The sequence below is a fragment of the Siniperca chuatsi genome, linkage group LG20 (genome assembly GCF_020085105.1).
Source record: "Siniperca chuatsi isolate FFG_IHB_CAS linkage group LG20, ASM2008510v1, whole genome shotgun sequence".
NCBI lineage: Eukaryota > Metazoa > Chordata > Actinopteri > Centrarchiformes > Sinipercidae > Siniperca > Siniperca chuatsi.
Genome location: NC_058061.1, coordinates 882,276 through 908,953, shown reverse-complemented (window position 1 = coordinate 908,953; position 26,678 = coordinate 882,276). Strand labels below are relative to the sequence as shown.

Here is a 26,678-nt window from a genome sequence, read left to right as displayed (position 1 = left end):
CATGTATCAGTACTCTACGCAATATCAAAGCAGTTTTTTAATTTCAGCATCCCCTAATTATACTTTTAGTCTTTATTTTGCATTCTTTTGTCTTTTTCTTGTAGAAGTGGTGGAAGACGTATTCAGATCCTTTACTTCAGTAATCGTACTAATACCACACTGTGAAAATACTCAGCTAAAAGTAAAAGTCCAGCATTGAAAATATTATTTAAATACAAGCACTTAAGTATATATAATGTAGACACAGGAGACAAAGTGAAGACATCACATCAGCTTTCTGCTCAGCTTCTCATTTATTGTCACTGTGCAGCAGAAAAAGATTCAAGCCTCCACCAAACGTTATGTTGAAACTAGTTAGTTTGACTTTAAAGCTGAGACTGTGTTTAGCTGCAGCCAGCGGACTGAAGGCAACATCTTAACCAGCAGAGAATCATTTCTCTTTACAGCCAGCAGCTGCTCACACACACAATCAAACTCTGACTTTTATTTTAGATGGAAATATTTACTTCGACCATTTTACATGTTGACTGGCTTTTCTTCTTCTCTCATTTTTCTAAACATTTGCTTTTATTATTTATGTGTTTTCTTTATCTTTTCCTCTTCTATAAATTATCAACACGTTATCAGACTCCATATAAACATGTGACATTATGTTCTAGATAAGCGAGAGAGAAAAGAGAAACAAATCATCAGCTGATATTCTGCTGTACGTTGGTCCTGGAGATTTACTGCACAGGACGGATCTTCATGCTGATGGCCTTCAGAGAGTAGTCATGGCCCTTCCAATGGTACCAGTCCACTCCAACAGCATAGATAGTCTTGTCAGCCCCCCAACGATAAACCCCGTTTGGGTTTGCGTAGTGACAAACATTGTACCAGAACGCCCCCAGGTATGATCTGGCACAGTTGCCAGAATAGGAGTCCTGGTCTTTGTCAAAGGTGGAGAACTTCTGTCCGTTGTGAAAACTCAAGGAGTCTCCTACAGAAACACAGCATGAATCACAGTGATGAATCCTGACAATGATACTAATACAACTGGGACTACTACTTCGACTACTGTTATGGCTACGATGCTGGCACTCTAAAAAACTGTCCACATACTGGGACTAGTGCTGGTTTATTGCTGCAGAATAGAGCTAGATCAATAAATCAGCCCAGCCAATATATCTGATGTTATCTTGCTTACATGTCAGCTGATCAGAAACAGTAAATGTCAGAATGTGAAACTAGGTTTGAGGTCATTTAAAAACAGTGTCTCAATTATAGACTGTGTCCACCAGAGAGCGCCGACATTCGACAGTGTATTAGGACCATTGTAGGTAAATAATAATAATAATAATAAAAATAATAATAATTACAGAGCTGAGGGAGGGGGGTAATATTCAGAGAAAAAACTTGAATTCGAGCCTCCAACCTATTTGAGTGAGTTTTCATTTTACCATAAAGTATGGAAGTGTTTATAATGAATTAGGTTAGAATGACTTCATGCATGTGTGCGTGGGAGGTAGACTTTGACTGTTTCCCTGTGCACACTTAGTGTTGGTGATGTTATTACTCACTGGATTATAAGACAACAGTTTTGATACTAACTTGCAATGTCTCTTCAAAGTCATGATCCTGCTAGTCTCTTCCTTGTTTTCCTGTGTTTTCCAATAATAACCAACATAACCGGATCTGACTACAATTCCCAAAGAGTACCATGAGTTGGGGGAGGCATTCAGCAAAGACCGGTGCTGCATTGCCTCCTCACCAGCCTTATGACTGCACCAAATCTCCTTCTGGGGGCCATGCAGATTGAACCAGTCACACCCGAAAGAGAAACCATGGAGAAAGTACATCAAGGAGTCCCTGGCAGCTGGAATAATCGGTCCCTCTTCATCCCCTGTAGGCGCAGGTTTGTTCTTTTCATGGGGAAGAAGGACAAATCACTGCAGCCATGCATCGACTATCGTGAGTTAAACCACATCACGGTGAGGAACAAGTATCCTCTCCCTCTGATCAACTCGGCCTTCAAGCCTCACTTCAAGCCCACTGTAGTCTGGAGCAACGGTGTTTACCAAGTTGGACCTCAGAAACGCAAAAGATTAAAAGTGTTGTTCACTACAGCTCCTGTTCTGGTGCAGCCTGACCCAGCTCGTAAATTCATACCAGAGGTGGACATCTCTGAGCCTTGCATTTGGTTCCAGCTATCTCTATGAAACTTCTCGGAATATTACTCCCTCCCATAATTATTATTATTTTTTACCTTCAATGGCTCTATTACGCCGTTGTATACCAACAAGATGAGTTTTACACTGTAAAATGTTCTGCTCTGTCTTGGTAAAATTAACAAAATAAGGCAAATCTAAAGGCATTTTAAGACTACAGCGATGGTGTGAGTTTATTGCATGTCACTGTGTGAGATGGTCTAATAAAATCTTCACAAGACTGTACGATATCAGTTTGAGCCTTTCAGATAGTGAGATGAATACATGGTGAATCGAAGTGCTACGATGGAAACAGAAAAAAATATCTGAGAGCAGAGACACGTCGTCAGCCTGCCTAGTGAAAATCATCTCCCTGCGAAAACTGAAGATCAGAAAAACACAAAACAACTTCTGCTACCACCAACTCACCTGCCCCTCCATCAGTGAACCCAGATACATGCAGTCTGTATCCGTCAGACTCTGGGTCGATGGAGAACGAGGAGTAACGAGCGAACACTTTGTTTCCACTGAAGTCCTCCATGTCCACCAGCAGCTCGTACTGTTTCCTCAGAGTCAGGTGGAAGAGATTCTCAAGACCTGAAAACAAACACAAACATAGAAACTCATGAGGTGGTTGTAAAAGCTAACCATAAACTCTGTATCATGTAATGTACTGAACCATGAGCTGATTGTATCGCTAAACCTGAAGTCACATCGCACACATCTGAGTTTGTTTGTACTTAGTTTGGTTTCATCTCTCACCGAGCCAGTACTCTCCAATAGCGCTACCAAAGCCCATCTTGTATTGATCCCATGGCCTGTAGAAGTTCACCGAGCCGTCCATCCTTCTCTGGAACACCTGGGGGATGGGATGGGGAGGGGGTTAACTAGCTAAACACACAAGATACCTGACAGCTCATGTTTCCAGACAACAGGGTTTGAACCAGCGGTAAGCCTACATTCAGGAATGACAACTCATACATCAGCCGCCAGATTAGTCTATTCTGGTCAGGAACAATGGACACACTGATGCACAAGTCAGGCAACATTATAGCGAGGCTTGAGCGCTGTAATAGACACATTTGGGTGATGCCGTTGCAAAAGATGTAACGGTAGCATGTTTGGTTGTTTGTGTTTCCAGAGACGTGACATTACCCAACTTTGGTTGAACAATGTCAGTCCGATCCGCCACTCTTTGTCCGGTGTTGCTGGAACTTACTGGGGAACGAGAACATCGGAGGCTCTGTCAGCTCTGATTTGCCATTTGCATTCACCATATATATCCAGGGGCTAACCTGACTAGCATGGTTTAGCTAACAGACAACAACTGCCCCACTGCTAAAGCTGTCTGGGTGGACCTCTGGCAGGTTAGAGTTTATGTACTATCATATTAAGCTGAGTATTCTCACATGAACATTAACCTTTGCCTGTTAAATTGATTGTGTAACAGCAGAGCTGGCTTGGTAGTGTAGCCCTCTCTCTCTTTTTCCGCGCGCGTACTGTGGTCTCCAGCACCGCCGCTGTTACTCTGCGCTGTGTTGTGAATGATCATGGACGGTGGTAGAGGAAGGGGACGCGGACACAGAGGGGTTCGGGATTGTGGCTTGACCGTTTATTCCACAGCTCGACATCTATAGCGTTGATAACATGAACTGAGGTTAAATTTTAAACTATCAAAGTACATTTCAATTGCACATGTAACTCAATAGCAAGCACTCACTGCTTATATTATAATAGATAGCTTCGCATTAGCCACCACACATTAACCACATTTAAACGAAAGAATAAAACATTTTAACTCTCCGTATTACTCTGCATTTAGGTCTTTAACAGTTTAAAACACAAAATATCTGAATAAAATGAACTTTAGCGTGATAACAACAAAGATATTTTTCATTGCAACTTCCACTATCGTTAACATGGCTTACCTATAGCGTTGATAACACGAACTGAGGAAAGGTATCAACACTACGGTACATCAAGAGGTTCAAACCATGCTAAAGGCACTTGAATCTGCCTTAACACAACAGCGGTATAGCGACATCTTGTGGACAACACAATACACTGCCTTACATCCACCCCTTCTTTAATTGATGGCGTCCCAGCCATCTGATTGACCCAAAACTCAAGTGTGGTCTAATCTATGACACTCAATACAATGAATGGGTTGTGAGTGAATGTATTGCACATGATGTGTGTAATTAGTGTGGGAGTGGGTGGCTAACTGTTATCAGGGTGCATGTAGTATGGCTCCCTGTTGCTCCTTTCACTTCTGACTTTTAACCACAACTTCCTCCCTCTTTCTATCTTTTGGTGGTCACTCTCTAGTTCCACAACTTGGGACTCGAGTGAGAGTTTAGTTGGGGGACGCCGGCTCCTTCTCGGGTTTCTTCTCGGAGGGTTGGGCCCTTGAGTGGGGTTGGCACCACTACCAGTCACAAGCACTGTCTCTTCGCTACTCGTTTCGTCTGTCTGCATGTCAGCCTCCTCTGTGTTTATTTGCTCCTCCTCTTTATCTGTTTTTCCAATCAGTGTACTGTCCAGCATCTCCTCTGAACTGTCACTCCTTGTTCCCTCTTCGGCTTCCGATTCAATGCCTGCCTCACATATCTCACCATCTGACTCGCCCCCTTCTTCCATCACTCCTTTGTCCCGCTCCACTGGGAGGAACATACACTGCGTCAAAAGGTTTCTATGAACCACTCTCTCTGCTCCTCCATCTTCTGGTCGCACCACGTACACAGGCAAACCTGGTTGTTTCTTCACCACAACATATGGTCGTGCCTCCCATCGATCTCCTAACTTCTGCCTCCCTTCCACATGACAGACCTTGACCAAGACTCTATCCCCTGGACTAAAGTCTTCACTCTTAGCTTTTTTGTCATAGTACTTTTTCTGCTGTCCTTTCGCCAGCTGAGATGTCTGATTGGCCAGGGCATAGGCCTGCGACAGGGAGTCGTATAGGGTCTGGACATACTCACTGTATTTACATGGCTGGTTCGTTGAAGGGGACCCGAAGATGAGGTCCACTGGGAGCCTGGGATGTCTACCAAACATAAGGTAGTATGGGCTATATCCAGTGGAGTCATGTCGTGAGCAGTTATATGCGTGTGTCATGGCATCCACATGCTCATGCCACCGGGGCTTCTGGTGCAGCTCTAGAGTTCCCAGCATGTTCATCAGGGTACGGTTAAATCTTTCAGTGGTCCCGTTGCCCTGGGGGTGGTAGGGCGTGGTGTGGGTCTTAATGATGCCAGCACACTTGCATAGCTCCCTCACAATTGCGCTTTCAAAGTTGCGCCCTTGATCTGCGTGCAATTTTGCAGGGAAACCAAAACGGCAGAAGAAATTCCTCCACAAGACCCTGGCCACTGTGCCTGCCTTTTGGTCCCTGGTGGGGTAGGCCTGTGCATAGCGAGAAAAGTGATCTGTAACAATGAGCACATTCTCCATACCCCCTTTAGACTTCTCCAGCATCAGGAAGTCCACACAAACCAGCTCCATTGGGGCACTGGTATGGATACTGACGAGGGGGGCCCTGAGGTTGGCTGTGGGAGTTTTTCTAAGGCAGCATCTCTCACACTGTTCGCACCAAACCTTGATCTCCTGAAACATTCTTGGCCAGTAAAATCTTTCTCTTATCATCTGTAGTGTCCTCTCTAATCCCAGATGCCCTGAGTCATTGTGAAGGGCTGTTTTGACGGTTTCACGCAGCCTCTCTGGCAGTATTAGTTGCTCCACCACCCCTTTATGGCAATCTCTGACACTGCGATACAGGATCCCTTTTTTTACAACTAACCTCCTCCACTCTTTTAAGAGGAGACCCCCAGTGGCACCCACTTTCATCCTCTCACTGTGGCTTGGTTTGTGGTTCCTGCTCTTAAAGTGGAGGATGGGACCGATAACTCGGTCTTCCTTCTGTCCCGCTCGAAGCTCCTGTGTGGTCATAGCAGGTAATGCCTCCATCCCCACATCCACATACACCTCACTTGGCTCCAGCGGCAGACAGCTTTCGGGCTCCACTGTGACAGCTGTGTCCTCGCCTAAGACCTCCTCAGGCTCCTGGGTGGTTTGTGCCTCCTTATATCTCGGGCCACCAGTCCTCACCTGCTGCGGACATGATTGCAGGGTCTCCGCCACCTCCTGATTGGACATACGTGAGAGGGCGTCAGCGTTGGAGTTATCTTGTCCCCTCCGATATTGGATGTCAAAGTCAAATATGGACAGATGAGAAACCCATCGCTGACCAGTGGCGTCGAGTTTGGATGAGGTCATTACATATTTCAGAGGATTATTGTCCGTCAGAACAGAGAACTTGCGCCCGTAGAGGTGGTCATGGAACTTATCTGTCACAGCCCACTTGAGAGCGAGGAACTCAAGCTTGTGCGCCGGATACCTTGTCTCAGGTGGACTCAGGCCTCTGCTCGCATACGCAATGACTCTTTCCACCCCATCCTGTACTTGTACTAGCACAGCGCCAAGTCCCATTCCTGAGGCATCAGTCTGCAGCAGAAAGGGCTGACTGTAGTCCGGATAGCCAAGTACTGGTGCACTTATCAGCTTTTCTTTTAAAGACTGAAAGGCCTCCTCACAGTCTGCAGTCCACAGAAATGCCTGGTCAGGGTCTGGGCTTTTCTTTATCCCTCTTTTCTTCTTTCTAGGGTCGCCGGAGGTAAGGCGGTACAATGGGGCAGCCAAGTTGGAGTAGCCCTTAACATACCTCCTATAGTAACCCGCAAAACCTAAAAACCGCAGCACTTCCACACGATTAGTAGGCCTCACCCAGTCCTTGACCTTGCTGATCTTCTCTGGGTCTGTCCTGATGCCCTCTGCTGACACCAAGTGGCCCAAGTACTGCACTTCCTTCCTCACAAGCTGGCACTTGGAGGGCTTCAGTTTTAACCCATGCTCCCGAAGTCTATCAAAAGCCAGCTGGAGCCTCTCTAGATGTTCCTGAAAGGACTTAGAGAAAATGATAATATCATCAAGGTAAATAAGGAGATGGGTGAAATTTAAGTCCCCAAAACAGGAGGTCATCAGCCTTTGGAAGGTGGAGGGTGCATTTTGCAGCCCAAAGGGCATTCTATTGGCCTCAAATAGCCCCATGGGAGTGCTGAATGCTGTCTTGTGCTTATCATGTTCCACAACCTCTACCTGCCAGTATCCCGATGTAAGGTCAAGGGTGGAGAAGTACTTTGCTTGCCCCAAAGCCTCTAGAGCCTCCTCTATCCTTGGCAGGGGAAATGCATCTCGGGTGCTGCAGGAGTTGAGCTTCCGGTAGTCGATACACAATCGAAGGGATCCATCCTTCTTGGTCACAATCACCACAGGGGATGCATACGGACTTTTACTGGGGCGGATAACTCCTGCTGTCTCCATCTCCATCAATAACCGCCTCACATCTTGCCATTGGGAGGGGGGTATCTTGCGGTATGGCAGTCGGAAGGGCCTCGGGTCAACCAAGGGGATCTCATGCTGTATGGTGTGACCATAGTCGTTGGGATGCTGGGAGAACACATCTGCATTCTTGTCCAACAGATCCTTAAGTAGAACACGTTGGTCTTCACTTTCCACCGCTGCTTCACTTAGGTCAACCCCGCAGATAGGCACTACTTGGTCCAGACTGAGACATGCCCCTCTGTTCCCGGCTTCACCATGCTTTCTATCAGGGAACTCCACCACCTTGTCCACTAGGACTGCGCTGGCCAGATTTGTGTGTCGTTTGATTGTAATGACTCGCTGGGAAAGATTCATCACTCTAACTGGAGCACAACCTCTTTTCACATTTGCAAGCACTTTGGCCACCAGGATATCCTGGGGGAGCTGCACAGAGGGATGGCCTTCTATCAAGGCCGTATAAGTCTTCCTTTGAGGTCCAGCTTTAATCCTACACCTTAAATCCATCTCTTTCCCACCCGGGATCCGGTGTAAACAGCAGGTCCCACAACATCATGCATTACACTTTGCTCGGCGCTCTCCACCTTCAGTAAAGCTGCGTACCACTCTGGATGCTTCTCTTTGACCTGGCGCAGGAACTGTGGGCCATAGGCTTCTTGAAGGTGGGTTCGGGAGGCTCGAATGACATTGGTTCCCACCAGCAGAGGGACTGAAGAGCGATAGTCGGAATCAGGAACAACGAAGGTAGGTACAGCCTTAAGGTCTTTCCCCAGCACTTGCAGATCAATGTGCAAGACACCATGGTAGGGCACGGCCTGACCTGCTGCACCCTCTATTGGTATTTTAGAAGACTGTAGCTTCTGCTTCTGTAGAGCTGGGTGGCTCTGCCAGTAGTTGTATGTAATACTGGTGATCTGTGAGCCGGAGTCAATGAGGGCCTTACATGCCTTGCCATTGACTTCTACTTCCCCTTCGTTCCTGGGTCCCACTAGGGGTGTTTCCCCTCCTTTAGTGTGATTCCTCTCTGCAGGTGGTTGGGGGCCTTGCTGTGTACCCATGAATGCCCCAGCTGCCATGGGTACTAAGCGTTTAAATGTTGAGCAGGGTGCATGTGCCTGTCAGCTGGAGTCTTAGGCTGCTGGGCTTCAGCTGGGCTCGGATCCGGAAGTACTGCTCGGCACACTCTGGCAGTGTGGCCTGGCTCTCCACAACGGTAACAGGTAAAGCTTGGACTCTGGCTTGCTTTTCCCTTTGCTGGCTGGAAAGCTAATGGGGAGGCAAGGGGTGGGGAGGTCATTCTCATCTCCAGTTGTGACAGCTTAGCCATTTGTTCTTCCTGAACGAGAGCTAACTTCTTAACCATTTCTGTCAACTCTGATAATTCAGATGTGTGCTTTGACCTTTCTGCTTTGGTGTTTCCACCCCCTCCTGATGTTAACTGCACCTGACTATATGTTTTCTTTGCTGTACTCAGCACCTGGAACTTTTTACTTTCTCTAGCTAAATTTCGGAGCTCTGCCTGCAGCTCTCGGAAGCTCAAGAGCCTGGGTGCCATTGGTGCAATTCTGGTGTACACCTCCTCGTCAGAGGCCTCTCATGAACTGCCGGGTTAGTTTGCTATCTCGATCTAGGAAGGGCCTACCTCCTCTTTGCTTCTCCTCTACCGTTCGCAGCTTTGCCTCCAGTGCTATAGCATAAGAACAGGCGGACTCCCCCGCTTTCTGGCTCCGCTCATAGAAGTCAGCCAAAGGGTCTAGGGAGCCTCGTGCATCACTGTATTCGGCCCTCAGTTCCTCCAATGCTTTCTCAGGGGTCTGATCATGGGGAGGTAGGTTAAGGATAAGATTTCGAGCTTCACCCCCCAGGTGCCGCACAACAGTGGAGAAACGAAGGTGCATTGGGAGCTCTATTGCTTCCAAGAGGTATTGCATGTCACGAATCCAGTCTTCCACCAGTATCTTACAGTCTGTATTTCCCGTGAAGACTTGAACATTTTTTACCTGATGAGTTTGCATGAAACCTCCATAGGCTACCATGGGAAGGCTTTGGTCGGCGGCCGCTCGACCTGGAGGACCGAACTGCGTCACATGTGGGTGGGCCGACTGGCTGACAGATGCAGGGGGAGGGGCAACTGGGGAGCGAGCATCCGTATGCATGTTGAGGTGGGAAGCTGGAATTGGTGTCCGTTGAGGAGACAGACCAGGAGGAGCAACAGCAGCGGCCTGGTCTAATGCTACCTGAGGGCTGTGCAGAGTTGTGTTGGGAACACATGCATTAGCAAATGGAGGCGATGGGGTGGCTCCACTATAGCCTGGAACTTGAGCAGTGCTAAATGTGGTTTCGGGGGAATGCATTTGATAGGCCTGCTCAGCAGCTACATGCTTAACTGTAGTATTTGCCCCTGGCAGGCTCTGAAAACTCGGTGCGGGCACAGAAGGGGGATTCAAATAACTGGAATATACCTGGGGGCTGGGCCTAATAGGCTGGGCTGGATACGGTGCTGCAACTGGGTTGTGTTTGAGCGACTGCTGCGCAGCTGGCATCTCAACTAAAACATGATGTGTAGAACTCCGCCAAGGTGTAGCTTCTGAGGGCCCATGTGTATTGCGTTTGCGAACAGACGCATCAACTGACTTATCTATCTGGCCACCTAGTCTTGCGTCTGGGCTGTCATCAAAGCAGAGTGGAGGTACCTGCCCTGAGGCCCCAGAGCCTGGTAGCCTTGGTGCATGGACTGGCGTCACATACTGGTCAGCATAGGGTGAGTTCATAAGGGCTGGAGGGTCATTTGTGTATTGCTCTGCGGGCGGTGGGAGACTGGATGCACCGTTGGGGGGGCACTGCATGTTTTGAGGGGAGTTTGTATAGGTCTGCAACATAGAATCCAAATGTGTGTTTACTATGTGTGAGCAGGTTTAATGGCAGTGCAATTAGATTAGCGATGATGGTTATCTGTTTCCCCAAAATCACCAGTTCAGTCTAGTATTTCAGTTTGTTCACTAAATATCAATTAAACCACTGGCTGTAGAATTCTCTTCGGTCCATCAGTCCCACATCCGGTCACGGCACCAAAGATGTAGCCCTCTCTCTCGCATTGTTTCGCTGTTACTCTGCGCTGTGTTGTGAATGATCATGGCGGTGGTAGAGGAAGGGGACGCGGACACAGAGGGGTTCGGGATTGTGGTCTCCAGCATCTATAGCGTTGATAACACGAACTGAGGTTAAATTTTAAACTATCAAAGTACATTTCAATTGCACATGTAACTCAATAGCAAGCACTCACTGCTTATATTATAATAGATAGCTTCGCATTAGCCACCACACATTAACCACATTTAAACGAAAGCTGTTACTCTGGCTTACCTATAGCGTTGATAACACGAACTGAGGAAAGGTATCAACACTACGGTACATCGCTGTGTTGTGAATGATCATGGGCCTTATAGTAGAATTAATGGAAAGCCTTCGATCAGTCTGAACAGGTCCTGGAATTGATAACTGGTGAGCCGGATTTGGCACTTGAGTTAAAATACTCACCGTCCACCGTCCTTGTTGTGAGTCCATGTCACAGTACACCTACACACAAACACACACGTTCATTAGTCAGTTTAATCCATTTGGAAATATTTAATATATCCATGTGTGCTACAGTCTGTAGTACTACTGCTGCTGAACTTGTGTCTGTTGTCACTGGCTTCACATGTCTTCACTTTTACTGTCTGAAGGTCGACCTGCGCCCCAGAGAGGATGAAGTGTACCTGGACAGCAGATGTGGATCCGATGGGGTAGATGGTGTACGCTCCACTGGGTCGGCTGGTGTCTTGGTGATAGATGTCACTGCAGTCAACTGGGAGGACGAGCTTCTGGCAGCTGGTCAACAGTGGAGCCAGGAGGAGGACGACGGATACCAGCTGGAACAGAGGAGATGTTAATATTTTCTTTTATTAACAACACGATGTAGAATTTGAACATTTCTGAGTTTGTCCTCTGCAGCCAGAGCAGGGAGACCCGCTTTGGTTGGTGCTGAAGATTTAACTTTTAATGCAAAAAAAATGTATTTAGAGTTGCTGTGAGGAGATGACACAAATTCATGTCTAATTAAAATATATGTAGGTTAGTGGTAGGTAGCCAGGGAGGCTAAATCCAGCCCTGGATTGAAGTTTTAATTAGTTTCAAGTGCTACATACAGAAAAGAGAATAAAGTTAATTGTAGGAAACTTGTGTCACCACACAATATTTTAAATAATCTTACTGAACCTGTTAACGTACTAAAACTATAAACATTTAGACAAACAGAAAGTTAAAGTTAGTTACAAACTTACCTTCATGGTCAGTGAGCTGCTGAAAATCAGTGTGTCTGGATGCTCTGATGTCTCTTTCTGGTACTTATATTCCAAAGAACAGCTGCTGTTTCACACTGATAAACTGATAAATTTGCTGAACGGGTGGAACTTATGTCCTTGAGTCTGTGTGTGCCTATGGATTACACAACATTGTTGACACCCAAACCTGACACGCCACCGCGTTGTGGGGACTCACCTCCATTGAGGGGGTGTTGCCAGGGAAGGAGTGGGGTTGGAAAAACTGGGGAAACATATATACAGTATGTTGATATACTGTATATATACAATTATTCTTAAGTTGTCTTGTTGCACCTACATCGAGTGGTGAAGTGTGAAAGCTGACTCCTTCTGTTTGGGTTCACTTCCACTCAAAACAGTCATGGCTGACCAGTTTGTCGAAGCTCTAGCTGAACATCGTATCACGGGTGTATTTAGGAGAACCATATGCATCAGCATATTTATGACACTTCGTCACCTCTACATTCAGACAGGAATGCAATAGAAAACATATATAGCATGGTCATGGAAATGCTCTGATTAACTCTATATCGCCACCTTGAGCACTGAGGTTTGTTACTTCCACCGGAGTGTAAGAGTGGGGGTCACACGTTTGTGCCGGCTGGGCCATGTTGTCATTTGCGTTCACTTACTTGCACAGACCATGTTTGTGCCCTTAGACTAGATCAACTTGCTACACCTACACTGATTTCATTCATTTATTCTTGTACTTATTATGTATTTTACACCTTTCTTTGTAATATTCTACATGTTTTGTTTTATTTTGAGGTTTGGTGTTTGGGTTGTTCTAGATCGTCTTCCTACACCTACATAGAGTAGTGAAGTGTGAGGACTTATTTCAGACTCTGGTTCCTGCAGTAAAAGTCCCATTTATTTTTCTCATAGTTAATGTTACAGGACTCACAGTTGGAAATCTTTAAGGTTCGGATCAGCATGAAATTCAAAAGATGAACAGCTGTGTTTAAAACAAAATCTGGTTCTTTGATAAAAGTCAAAGCTACAAGAAGTAAAATTTGATCACAAAAATAAATATGGTTTAAGGTCAGCATTAGGTTAGCATTAGCTTTATATTAGTCATGTAGTTGTGATAGTTAAGGTCAGGGGTGAGGGAGTGACTGCAGTAAATAAAAAGTCCCAATAAGGAGTAGAAGTTTGTGTGTGTGTATGTGTGAGTGTGCACGCACACACACACATCAGTACAGAGTTCAGTGAGGTCACACCTGTCTCTCTTGAACTGAGCAGCATGTAGCATGCTAACACGCTAAGCTAAGATGGTGAACATGGTAAACATTACCCCTGCTAAACATCACCTTGTTAGCATTGTCATTGTGAGCATGACAAGACTGTGTTCTCAAATGGTGTGGGTGGCCTTTCTTCACCTCAGTGGCATGACCAGGCCTTTATTTGGGGTTATTTTAGAGGCATGCCTTTATTTCTACATGTATCATATGAGCTGCTGTTGTAGTAAGTAATTCCACCCCACTCAGTCTTTTTTTGTAACACAAACAACCTTTTACTTACAGCTGATGCTGGACTTTTCTCGATTTTAATTCTTCTTGATCTCAGCTAAGCATTTGACACAGTTGATCATTGTATTATATTGGATCGCCTTGAAAAGTGGTTTGGCATCAGGGAGACTGCTCTAGACTGGTTCAAATCATATTTGAATCAATCAAACTGAACTTTTTCGGTAGTGGTCGCTGATGCCTAGTCTTCTGTGGACCCCAGTTGTTCTGTGTAATACATGCTGTCACTGGGATATATCATACATAAACACAAAATTCAGTACTATTGTTGACATGAACCAGTGAAGAAAGCAATTTTCTGAAATCATTCTTTTTGGTCTTCCAAAGTCTATCCCAATTTTACAAAAATAGCCCGGTTCCCAGTCTACAAATGTCAAACCTGCAGCCATAAACCTGGGTGTAATATTCAACACTGACATTTCATTTGAAAAACAAGTTACAAAAGTCATCCAAGCATCTCAAAAATCAGGTATTTTCTCTCCCGGCCTGATCTCGAGGCATACTTTTATATCATCTCAGTTAGATTATTGTAATTAATTATATTCAGGGTTAAAGCCACAAAACGATCTCACTCCTTCAGCTGATACAAAACGCAGCCACTGGGTTGTTAACAAGCACTAGAAGACCAGATCACCAGCCTATTTCAGCCTCTTCACTGGTCACCAGTTAGTTTTAGAGTTGATTTTAAGATTTTACTGATCAGGTTTAAAGCACTTTATGGTTTAGCTCCCAGTTGAATGACTTGCTGATCCCCTATGGCCCAGAGTGCAGGCTCAGATCCTCGGGCAGGACTCTAGCTGTTCCTGAGTTCTGCTTCAGGACGAAAGGAGAACTGGTTTAACTTTCAGGACCCCTCAGCTCTAAACTCCCTGCCTGAAAATCTGAGGCTGCTGAATCAGTGACATATTTTAAATCACTTCTCAAAACTGATCTTTAAAAAAGCTTTTTATTATTAATTATTAATCTTATTTCTATCATTCTCATTATTACTATTATTATTTTATTAATAGTAATATTGCCAATACCATTACATTATTATTATTTTAAAATTCTATGTGGAATTTGCATTGTGCTACTGCATGCTGTCTCTCTCAATTCAATTCGATTCAATTGGGCTTTACTGGCATGGAAAACAGATGTTAACATTGCCAAAGCACGTGTAAAATAAAAACATACATAAACAGAAGAAATGTGATATTAAAATATATACAGATCAGTAAGATAAGATAATAATAATAATAAGAAGAAGAAGAAGAAGAAGAAGAAATTGTAGACTGGCATTTAAATACAAATACAAATAAGGGAAAACTACATAGACACTAACATATTTTTTAATGTGTGTGTGTGTGCACATGTATCAGTACTCTACGCGATATCAAAGCAGTTTTTTAACTTCAGCATCCCCTAATTATACTTTTAGTCTTTATTTTGCATTCTTTTGTCTTTTTCTTGTAGAAGTGGTGGAAGACGTATTCAGATCCTTTACTTCAGTAATCATACTAATACCACACTGTGAAAATACTCAGCTAAAAGTAAAAGTCCAGCATTGAAAATATTATTTAAATACAAGCACTTAAGTATATATAATGTAGACACAGGAGACAAAGTGAAGACATCATATCAGCTTTCTGCTCAGCTTCTCATTTATTGTCACTGTGCAGCAGAAAAAGATTCAAGCCTCCACCAAACGTTATGTTGAAACTAGTTAGTTTGACTTTAAAGCTGAGAGTGTGTTTAGCTGCAGCCAGCGGACTGAAGGCAACATCTTAACAAGCAGAGAATCATTTCTCTTTACAGCCAGCAGCTGCTCACACACACAATCAAACTCTGACTTTTATTTTAGATGGAAATATTTACTTCGACCATTTTACATGTTGACTGGCTTTTCTTCTTCTCTCATTTTTCTAAACATTTGCTTTTATTATTTATGTGTTTTCTTTATCTTTTCCTCTTCTATAAATTATCAACACGTTATCAGACTCCATATAAACATGTGACATTATGTTCTAGATAAGCGAGAGAGAAAAGAGAAACAAATCATCAGCTGATATTCTGCTGTACGTTGGTCCTGGAGATTTACTGCACAGGACGGATCTTCATGCTGATGGCCTTCAGAGAGTAGTCATGGCCCTTCCAATGGTACCAGTCCACTCCAACAGCAAAGAGAGTCTTGTCAGCCCCCCAACGATAAACCCCATTTGGGTTTGCATAGTGACAAGTATTGTACCAGAACGCCCCCAGGAATGATCTGGCACAGTTGCCAGGCCAGGAGTCCTGGTCTTTGTCGAAGGTGGAGAACTTCTGTCCGTTGTGAAAATTCAAGGAGTCTCCTACAGAAACACAGCATGAATCACAGTGATGAATCCTGACAATGATACTAATACAACTGGGACTACTACTTCAACTACTGTTATGGCTACGATGCTGGCACTCTAAAAAACTGTCCACATACTGGGACTAGTGCTGGTTTATTACTGCAGAATAGAGCTAGATCAATAAATCAGCCCAGCCAATATATCTGATGTCAGCTGATCAGAAACAGTAAATGTCAGAATGTGAAACTAGGTTTGAGGTCATTTAAAAACAGTGTCTCAATTATAGACTGTGTCCACCAGAGAGCGTCGACATTCGACAGTGTATTAGGACCATTGTAGGTAAATAATAATAATAATAATAATAATAATAATAATTACAGAGCTGGGGGAGGGGGGTAATATTCAGAGAAAAAACTCGAATTCGAGCCTCCAACCTATTTTTCATTTTCATTTTACCATAAAGTATGGAAGTGTTTATAATGAATTAGGTTAGAATGACTTCATGCATGTGTGCGTGGGAGGTAGACTTTGACTGTTTCCCTGTGCACACTTAGTGTTGGTGATGTTATGACTCACTGGATTATAAGACAACAGTTTTGATACTAACTTGCAATGTCTCTTCAAAGTCCGGATGCTTCATCATGATCCTGCTAGTCTCTTCCTTGTTTTCCTGTGTTTTCCAATAATAACCAACATAACCGGATCTGACTACAATTCCCAAAGAGTACCATGAGTTGGGGGAGGCATTCAGCAAAGACCGGTGCTGTCTTTGCCTCACCAGCCTTACGACTGCACCATAGATCTCCTTCTGGGGGCCACTCTTCCCTCTAGCAGATTGTACAACCTGTCACACCCCGCAAGAGAAACCATGGAGAAAGTACATCAAGGAGTCCCTGGCAGCTGGAATAATCGGTCCCTCTTCATCCCCTGTAGGCGCAGGTTTGTTCTTTTTGTGGGGAAGAAGGACAAATCACTGCAGCCATGCATCGACTATCGTGAGTTAAACCACATCACGGTGAGGAACAAGTGTCCTCTCCCTCTGATCAACTCGGCCTTCAAGCCTCACTTCAAGCCCACTGTAGCCTGGAGCTACAGTGTTCTCCAAGTTGGACCTCAGAAACGCAAAAGATTAAAAGTGTTGTTCACTACAGCTCCTGTTCTGGTGCAGCCTGACCCAGCTCGTAAATTCATACTAGAGGTGGACATCTCTGAGCCTTGCATTTGTGTCCAACTATCTCGTGTATGTGAAACGAAACATGCTTATGACATGGTGATTCTGGGCTAAAATAACACGTATTTCCTTATTGCTAAATGAATCTGATTGCAAACTATAATTCGATTAGGTCATCCACTGAAGAAAACATATTTTTCCGGGTTTTTTCTATCGTAAATGTACGATTTTAATCTGGAAAATTCTGAGTTTTTTCTCGGAATATTACCCCCTCCCCCGGCTCCGTAATTATTATTATTTTTTACCTTCAATGGCTCTATTACGCCGTTGTATACCAACAAGATGAGTTTTACACTGTAAAATGTTCTGCTCTGTCTTGGTAAAATTAACAAAATAAGGCAAATCTAAAGGCATTTTAAGACTACAGCGATGGTGTGAGTTTATTGCATGTCACTGTGTGAGATGGTCTAATAAAATCTTCACAAGACTGTACGATATCAGTTTGAGGCTTTTAATCGAAGTGCTACGATGGAAACAGAAAAAAAGTATCTGAGAGCAGAGACACGTCGTCAGCTCGCCTAGTGAAAATCATTTCCCTGTGAAAACTGAAGATCAGAAAAACACAAAACAACTTCTGCTACCACCAACTCACCTGCCCCTCCATCAGTGAACCCAGATACATGCAGTCTGTATCCGTCAGACTCTGGGTCGATGGAAAACGAGGAGTAACGAGCGAACACTTTGTTTCCACTGAAGTCCTCCATGTCCACCAGCAGCTCGTACTGTTTCCTCAGAGTCAGGTGGAAGAGATTTTCAAGACCTGAAAACAAACACAAACGTAAACATAGAAACTCATGAGGTGGTTGTAAAAGCTAACCATAAACTTTGTATCATGTAATGTACTGAAACATGAGCTGACTATCGCTAAACCTGAAGTCACATCGCACACATCTGAGTTTGTTTGTACTTAGTTTGGTTTCATCTCTCACCGAGCCAGTACTCTCCAATAGCGCTACCAAAGCCCATCTTGTATTGATCCCAGGGCCTGTAGAAGTTCACCGAGCCGTCCATCCTTCTCTGGAACACCTGGGGGGGATGGGATGGGGGAGGGGGGTTAACTAGCTAAACACACAAGATACCTGACAGCTCATGTTTCCAGACAACAAGGTTTGAACCAGCGGTAAGCCTACGTTCAGGAATGACAACACATTCATCAGCCGCCAGATTAGTCTATTCTGGTCAGGAACAATGGACACACTGATGCACAAGTCAGGCAACATTATAGCGAGGCTTGAGCGCTGTAATAGACACATTTGGGTGATGCCGTTGCAAAAGATTTAACGGTAGCAGGTTTGGTTGATTGTGTTTCCAGAGACGTGACATTACCCAACTTTGGTTGAACAATGTCAGTCCGATGCGCCACTCTTTATCCAGTGTTGCTGGAACTTACTGGGAAATGAGAACATCGGAGGCTCTGTCAGCTCTGATTTGTCATTTGCATTCACCATATATATCCAGGGGCTAACCCGACTAGCATGGTTTAGCTAACAGACAACAACTGCCCTACCACTAAAGCTGTCTGGGTGGACCTCTGGCAGGTTAGAGTTTATGTACTATCATATTAAGCTGAGTATTCTCACATGAACATAAGGCAAACATTAACCTTTGCCTGTTAAATCGATTGTGTAACGGCAGAGCTGGCTTGGTAGAATTAATGGAAGGCCTTTGATCAGTCTGAACAGGTCCTGGAATTGATAACTGGTGAGCCGGATTTGGCACTTGAGTTAAAATACTCACCATCCACCGTCCTTGTTGTGAGTCCATGTCACAGTACACCTACACACAAACACACACGCTCATTAGTCAATTTAATCCATTTGGAAATATTACATATATCCATGTGTGCTACATTCTGTAGTACTACTACTGCTGCTGAACTTGTGTCTGTTGTATCTCACTGTCTTCACATGTTAAACACTTTTACTGTCTGAAGGTCGACCTGCGCCCCAGAGAGGATGAAGTGTACCTGGACAGCAGACGTGGATCCGATGGGGTAGATGGTGTACGCTCCACTGGATCGGCTGTTGTCTTGGTGATAGATGTCACTGCAGTCCACTGGGAGGACGAGCTGCTGGCAGCTGGTCAACAGTGGAGCCAGGAGGAGGACGACGGATACCAGCTGGAACAGAGGAGATGTTCAAATTTAGTTTTATTCAAAACACAATGTAGAATTTGAACATTTCTGAGTTTGTCCTCTGCAGCCAGAACAGGGAGACCCGCTGTGGTTGGTGCTGAAGATTTAACTTTTAATGCAAATAAAATGTATTTAGAGTTGCTGTGAGGACATGAAACAAATTCACGTCTAATTAAAATATATGTAGGTTAGTGGCAGGTAGCCAGGGAGGCTAAATCCAGCCCTGGAGTGAAGCTCTAAATAGTTTCAAGTGCTAGATACAGAAAAGAGAATAAAGGTAATTTTAGGAAACTTGTGTCACGACACAATATCTTAAATAATCTTACTGAACCTGTTAACGTACTAAAACCATAAACATTTAGACAAACAGAAAGTTAAAGTTAGTTACAAACTTACCTTCATGGTCAGATTTCTGTTCAAGTGAGCTACTGAAAATCAGTATGTCTGGATGCTCTGATGTCTCTTTCTCGTATTTATATTCCAAAGAACACTGCTGTTTCGCACTGATAAATTTGCTGAAGGGGCGGAACTTATGTCCTTGAGTCTGTGTGTGCCTTTGGATTACACAACATTGTTGGCACACAAACCTGACACGCCACCACGTTGTGGGGACTCACAGGGAAGGAGTGGGGTTGGAAACATATATACAGTATGTTGATCTACTGTACATACACAATTTTTCTTAATTTGTCTTGTTGCACCTACATCAAGTTGTGAAGTGTGAGGACTTATTTCAGACTCTGGTTCCTGTAGTAAAAGTCCCATTTATTTTTCTCATAGTTCATGTTACAGGACTCACAGTTGGAAATCTTTAAGGTTCGGATCAGCATGAAATTCAAAAGATGAACAGCTGTGTTTAAAACAAAATCTGGTTCTTTGATAAAAGTCAAAGCTACAAGAAGTAAAATTTGATCACAAAAATAAATATGGTTTAAGGTCAGCATTAGGTTAGCATTAGCTTTATATTAGTCATGTAGTTGTGATAGTTAAGGTCAGGGGTGAGGGAGTGACTGCAGTAAATAAAAAGTCCCAATAAGGAGTAGAAGTTTGTGTGTGTGTATGTGCGAGTGTGCGTGCACACACACATCAGTACAGAGTTCAGATGAGGTCACACCTGTCTCACTTGAACTGAAGCCCATGTGAGTAGCATGCTAACACGCTAAACTAAGATGGTGAACATGGTAAACATTACCCCTGCCAAACATCAGCTTGTTAGCATTGTCTCTGTGAGCATGTTAGCATGCTGATGTTAGCATTTAGCTCAAAGCACATGTTGTACATGTTCTGCAGAGACATAAAGCATAAAGTGTTCTGAGCTTCAGAAAACATTATTCATTGAACCAAAGAGCACACAAAGGTCAGCGCAGCTGCTGCTTCACACCAATAAGACTGGTTTGTGTGTGTGTGTTTCATGTTCTTATATCCCAGTGGGGACTGGATGCACACTAACCCGTGGGGACTTGTGTCATCGTGGGGACACAAACTGAGGTCCCCCACGGGTAGAGACGGCTTTTTGAGGGTTAAGACTTAGGGTTCCGGTTGCAATTAGGTTAAGGTTAGGCACTTAGTTGTGAAAATACTCCATTACAAGTAAAAGCCCCACATTTAAAATATTAATATTAATATTTGTCGCCCCACCCATCTTCACACCTGTTCCCGCTTCCCTCATCTACTCTGCCATTACCTGGCCTTCCCCACCCACCTCCTCACCTGCACCTCGTTCCCTCGTCAGCCTCTCTCTGCATATACCAGCCTGGATCCTTTGTTCCTCTGTCACATCAGTAATGTTGCTCATGTCCTGCTTTCAAGCTTATGTTACCCTGTATGCTGCTTTCTGTAATCTGCCTACCTGTACCTGCCTGTAAGCTTAAATATACCTTCAGTTCAGCATTAAATCATTGAACTGTCACGTTCTGCCTCGACTGTCTGCCCAGATTCACCCACATAACAAACTGTAGTAATACTCAAAACTAAGTAAACCTGCTGGATCCATCCAGAAAGGACCACTGATGAACATGTCCATTTCTTAGACACCAAAACCAAATCGGTCTTGTCCAACAGTCCTGTAAGAAATCCTCCTTAATGGAGATTATTATGAACTGGAGGATCATTTGAGAGTTTACGCTGCTGTATGCTGATGTCATTTCACTGTTAGCTAACTGGAGCAGAAATGTGAGGAAGTATAGCCAAATAAAAACTTTTAACGTCACCAAGTGATCTCAGACTAAGACGCAGAGACAGGAAGTGGTGGGAAGTAACTAAGTACATTGTACAAGCACTCTGCTTGAGTACATTATAGAATTGTACTTTTCTCTCCACTACATTAATCGGACATCTTTAGTTTTAGTTACAGACTAAGAATAAAGTACAACACAGTTCAACCAAAGAGACATTTCACGTGTAAACTTCTCACATGTTTTCATTTCAGAAACTGTTCAAATGATCAATATTAATAAATGCTGCTCTAACATTGATGCATTAACAATCTAATACTGTCAGATATCAGTCACACCAGTATTTTTACTGCATGAAGATCATAACACTTCTGTACTTTTACTAAGCTAAGTGGGATTTGATTGAAGTAGATTACTTCTGCTTGTAATGGAGTATTTTTACATTGCTGTATAATTACTTAAGTAAAGGCTCTGAGTACTTACTGTTTCCACCCTGCAGATAAGTGAGTCCTGTCTCACCTGAGTCCTGTCTCACCTGTCTGCAGACGACAGACTCAGAAACTCCTGCAGGCGTCCACGAACAGAGCGGAGGTCTCACGCGGCAGGGAGACCAGCAGGAACAGCTTCAAACCGGTTTCTGTGCCACAAAAGCGGCTTCCAGTAGTGGTTCACACACAGAAGGATGGTGGAGCTGGAGGCGGTTCTGCCGTGAAAAGGACGATGAAGATGGAGGAAGTTTGAGATTTGTCGGTGGTGGGGCCGCGGGAGGAGGGAGCAAGGTAAAGTCAGCGGACTTCTTGTTTTGTGCCTCAGCGTCTCTGTGTGATGACAAAGAGAGGACACATGAAACAGCTTCAGGCTGGTGTCATGGAGAAAATGGTCACAAATTCTGGCGAATGAAGGTGGCTGAATGTTATACCTGTTTATAAGACTGTAAGCACTGAGGGGCCCAGGGCCCTAGAGGTTAGCTCATGCTATAAGCACCCAGGGGCCTAGTGGTGAGCTTGCGCTGTGCACACTGAGGGCCCTGGCGTTCAAATTCCCTTCGAAGGGTCCGAAGGGTCACCAAACAAATCTGAGAGGCCATGCTTGGCCTGAGGCTTGGAGGCCCTACTGGCCCGGTCCATAATCCAGCGTTAAACAAACAAACGTAACAGATCGAGCAGAGAAGTCCCAACACTGATTCATCTGTTACCGTTTCAGTCTGATATCTGCAGACAGCTGCTAGCTAGCGTTAGCTACCAAACAGGTAGCGACAGACTGATGTGACCTGGAGTCATAAATGCAGCTGGTGTTCATGAAGTTGATTCATGTCACAGTTTGCAGGACTGTTGGGACTCACAGCTAATGTAGCAGCTACGTTACTTTCAGACTGAAAATAAAGTTTTTGTGCACGTTGTAATAACGCGATTGTCACAATGTTTCACACATCATGCACAACAAACTGAATTTGATATATCGGCCAGCCCTGTCACATCTGTGTGCATCTGTCCCCGTCAGACGACTGGATGTGTACATGGCAGGATAGCAGTGTGATTACTGTTTCGACTGACATCAGACTGCAGAATAATTATTGTCTCAGAGTGTGGTGTTTATATAAAGCTGTGTTGACATTTCAACGACATGTATCCAAAACATTCTGGTTTGTAAAACACAGTCGAAACACAAGGCAGAACCTAAAACCATGACCTCACAGGTTCTTAAAGTTCAGGTGATGGGAAGCTCCAGGTTGTGGGTCAGTCAGTTCCACCTCCTGATCAGAACCCACATTTAGTTCCAGGAAGAACCAGAGACAGCGGATACGTGTTAGTTTCATTGAGGTCCTACAGGGATCATTTAGATGTTCTCTCCACTTTCTGTGTTTTATCAGTTCTCACAGGATCAATACAGCTGATTAACACGTTCACCCCTTTGTCTTCACCTCCTTTCCTCCCTCCACCTCCCTCCTTCCTTCCTCTCTTCTTCACAGCAGATCGTTTCCTCGTCCTCAAGTCCCTGCAGGTCACCCATCATCACACCATGTGCCCCCCAGCTCAGGGCTGCCTGGCCCCCGCCCCTGGATGGTGGGTGGGGCTGGGAGGTCGTGGCGTCCAGCTTCCTGGCTCTGCTGCTGGGGTACGGCTCTCCTCAGGCGGTGGGCGTCCTCTTCCCCGAGTGGCTGCTCGCCTTTGGCGAGGGGAAGGCCATGATGGCCAGGGTGGGCTCACTGGTGGTCGGAGTCGGACTCGTAGTGGGTGAGGAACCAGAGACAGTGTGTGTGTGATTATTCCTTAAAGGTTCTATATGTAACCTTCAGAAAACCCTTGTTAATAATGACACCTTTGGCCGTTGTGAACAGCATCGAGACTGAACGCTGAAATGAAAAATGACAACACCTTTGCTTTGTCTTAATACAAATAACAAAAGTTAGTGTCATGGATCACGTTAGCTGGTGACGTAATTTGGCAAGCTAGTGTGAGAATTAATAATTTAAATGAAGGTTGCTTGCCTATTATATTAATACCATGTTGAAACTTTTGTACACATACACACACACAACAATTTAACAATTCAAAGTGTTGTCCTGCAGACTTGCTGACTGCAGGGAAAAGTTGATTAGCTGCTGCAAACAGGCTTCCATTTATTCAAAGAAACAGGGATATCAGAAAGAACATCATGTACTGAGGACAGTATGTATTGTAATGACCAAGAGAGGAAAAGTATCAGTTTTGGGGAACGAAGCAGAGACTTACAGAGGAAGTGTAGGATTCCTCCACCAGGGCGCTGTCTCTACATCGAAGGGTGGAGGCTGGATCAGCCTACGCACCAACGAAGGGAGAGCTAAGTCTAAACCACAGCTCCACCCAACCTCTGGAGAAACCTATCAGATAGTTGTACATTCTCATTTAAAACTCTGTGTGATGTTAAGAATAGCATTCTTTTTTAGGATGACGGCTACAGATTAACAGCTTGCTTACTGTGGTTATCTAAATAGAAAAGATCCTTGTACAAGATGCTTTTGATCCTACAATACTTTAATAAATGCCAAATTAAGGAAAAGCTTCTCTCCATACTTTTCTTTTGCAAATAAACGAACGCGCTGACAGTTGTTAGGGTAGTTTGGGAACCACTGTCTACTAGCCATGCTAGCTACACCGCTAGCATGGCTGAAACCTGTTGTGTGTCATTTTTATTATGTTTACATTGATGTGTGTAATGTGTATATTCTGTGTGTGTGTATGTGTGTGTGTGTGTGTGTGTTACTGACTGTGTGTGTGTCGTTGATCTGAATAGTAACATCCGTCATGTTGACCCACTGATGGGCAGAGTGAAGGAAGCCAGTCACCTCTTCGACTGCGTTAGCATACAGCTCCTGCAGGGGGCAGCAACACAAGTACATTCACTGTACTGACTTATTCTCATGACCTCAAACAAAGACCAAGTCCTAACCTTAAAATAAAAAGAGTACCTTGTGGGGACACGGTGAGTCCCCATAAGAAATGTGAGTCCCCATAATGCACTGTGGGAACAGGTTTGACGTCCCCACAATGTAGTTAATACAACATTTGTGAGTACTTTTTATTTCACTTTCATTTAATAAAAACTTAAGTCACATTTTCTTATTTTTAACTTGTGACTAATTAAGTATTATTCAGTACTCTGGAAACAAAAATGCAGCTTTACAGTTATTCTGGGATATGTCTATACTCTGGAAACAAAGGTTTACAATTATTAATACAGCATCATGTGACATCAGGCCAAGTCTATATTCTGGTGACAAAGTTTGATATTAAAAGAGTTTCCCCTCTGGGATCAATAAAGTGTTTCTGATATTCCTAAACAGAGAGTCATGGGGGTGACTATACTCTGGAAACAACGTTGAAATTATCAATACAAAAAAATCAGGATGAAATCAGGATCAGACCTTGTATGCAATGACGGATGACAAATGAATCCATCAGAATGATGAAAAAGGATTGACATTGGACGAGCAATGAACTGGCTGATGTTAACAGCTCATGTGACTGGCTAAAAAGTCTCAGGTTCTCAGGTTGAGTCCAGCTGCTGCTGTGCAACTTGCTGTGATCTGGTACCAGAGGACCAAATATGCGCCGGCTCAATCCCATACCTGATTTCAAGATCGCCTTAGGTTTTACGGTTCAGACTTTGTAAGATTTGGTGCTGAGAATCAGGTCCAGTTAGGGCCAACTTTAAGAGTAATTTTTATCTCTACGGGGACGGGAGTCGCTATTGTATTTATGCTGACACCTGTGAGTCTTTAAACACCTGGAAGTTGTTATTATCTCTAAGTGGACACCTGCAAGTCTGTTACTGTCTCTTATTCTATGTCCACTGACCACAGGAACAAAGGTCGTCTGCATTTAAATCCTCCTCCATGTTTTAAAGTGTATTTGTAGTCATTTTACCCATGGTTAGCTTAGACGGTGTAGTCCCTCATTCGTCCAGGAGTGTTCCATCGTAGAAAAGGTTTCAGTCGTAGTCATCGGGACTACTGGCTGCACCTCCCTCATCACTGTTAAGTACCTGATTAGCATATGATTGGCTTGACCATGGCGTTAATACACTGTGGTAAACGGTTGTCCAGATGACTACGACTGAAACCTTTTCTACCATGGTTAGCTTAGTTTCATCAATCAGTTAACTGCCAAGAGAGCCTGAAGCATCAGTACTGTTGCTACGGGTACCTGCAGTTCAATACCTTGAGCACTTATATAGAGCAGTGGTTGAACAGCTGAACTTTGAGTTGTGCTCATGACTTCTGAACATGGAAGAAGCAGTGTGGCTGGAGACCTTGGAGGCAGCATCAGTGTCCGGTGTGTGTTTTGGTACTGACCAGACGGATTTCAGCTGGTGGCCCGGTGCAGTCGGCTCGGCCCACTCCGATCAGGTAAGGTTTGTGCTGAGGCTCTGGACTCGGAGGAAGGGTCGCTTCCAGAGCTGACAGGACAATAGAGAAGGATAACTGTTAGTTTTAAAGGACCATACAGCTACTCTGTCATGTTTTAGCTCACTACAAATTTGTATTATTCACATCCCTGCTAATCATTTTTGAAATCATTAGTTTTTAATTCCTTCCAAACAGTTAATTGCAATAGAAGAGAGACAACCCATCACAGTAAATGTTTAGTCAACGTATTTTTGATGCCACAGTATATTTTTTGTATATAGGTGATTATGTGTTCGTATTTAGGTGTGTCATGATTTCCTTATAAACTAAAAGCTATGCTAGACACATACTTAGACACACCGGTGCTTTGAGCTAAATGCTAACATCAGCATGCTAATATGCTCACAATGAAAAGGCTAACATGTTAATGTATAGCAACTATAATGTTTACCATGTTAGTTTGTTA

At 44.1% G+C, this 26,678-nt stretch overlaps 3 protein-coding genes across 3 annotated transcripts in view; 1 reads left to right on the top strand and 2 right to left on the bottom strand.

Annotated features, from left to right (window-relative positions):
• Positions 1-26,678, top strand: part of LOC122867428 (microfibril-associated glycoprotein 4-like) — a 439,962-nt gene that overhangs the window by 306,023 nt on the left and 107,261 nt on the right. The window lies entirely within an intron of this gene.
• LOC122867443 (microfibril-associated glycoprotein 4-like) lies at positions 270-12,006 on the bottom strand. Its single transcript, XM_044178246.1, has 6 exons — positions 11,906-12,006; positions 11,342-11,494; positions 11,121-11,159; positions 2,949-3,045; positions 2,616-2,783; positions 270-979 (listed from the first exon to the last, which is right to left on the bottom strand). Exons 1-6 carry the CDS (start codon positions 11,909-11,911, stop codon positions 726-728), a joined length of 717 nt encoding a protein of 238 aa, XP_044034181.1. The 5' UTR covers positions 11,912-12,006; the 3' UTR covers positions 270-725.
• Positions 15,078-19,695, bottom strand: LOC122867442 (microfibril-associated glycoprotein 4-like). Its single transcript, XM_044178245.1, has 6 exons — positions 19,547-19,695; positions 18,983-19,135; positions 18,754-18,792; positions 17,946-18,042; positions 17,609-17,776; positions 15,078-15,800 (listed from the first exon to the last, which is right to left on the bottom strand). The coding sequence occupies exons 1-6, from the start codon at positions 19,550-19,552 to the stop codon at positions 15,547-15,549; spliced, it is 717 nt and encodes a 238-aa protein (XP_044034180.1). The 5' UTR covers positions 19,553-19,695; the 3' UTR covers positions 15,078-15,546.

Coding starts and splice junctions, on each gene's coding strand:
- LOC122867443 (XM_044178246.1), bottom strand. Junction 2,784..2,948: donor TATTGGAGAGTACTGGCTCG/GTGAGAGATGAA, acceptor GTTTGTTTTCAG/GTCTTGAGAATCTCTTCCAC. Junction 980..2,615: donor GTTCACTGATGGAGGGGCAG/GTGAGTTGGTGG, acceptor GTGTTTCTGTAG/GAGACTCCTTGAGTTTTCAC.
- LOC122867442 (XM_044178245.1), bottom strand. Junction 18,043..18,753: donor CACAACAAGGACGGTGGATG/GTGAGTATTTTA, acceptor CATCCCCCCCAG/GTGTTCCAGAGAAGGATGGA. Junction 17,777..17,945: donor TATTGGAGAGTACTGGCTCG/GTGAGAGATGAA, acceptor GTTTGTTTTCAG/GTCTTGAAAATCTCTTCCAC.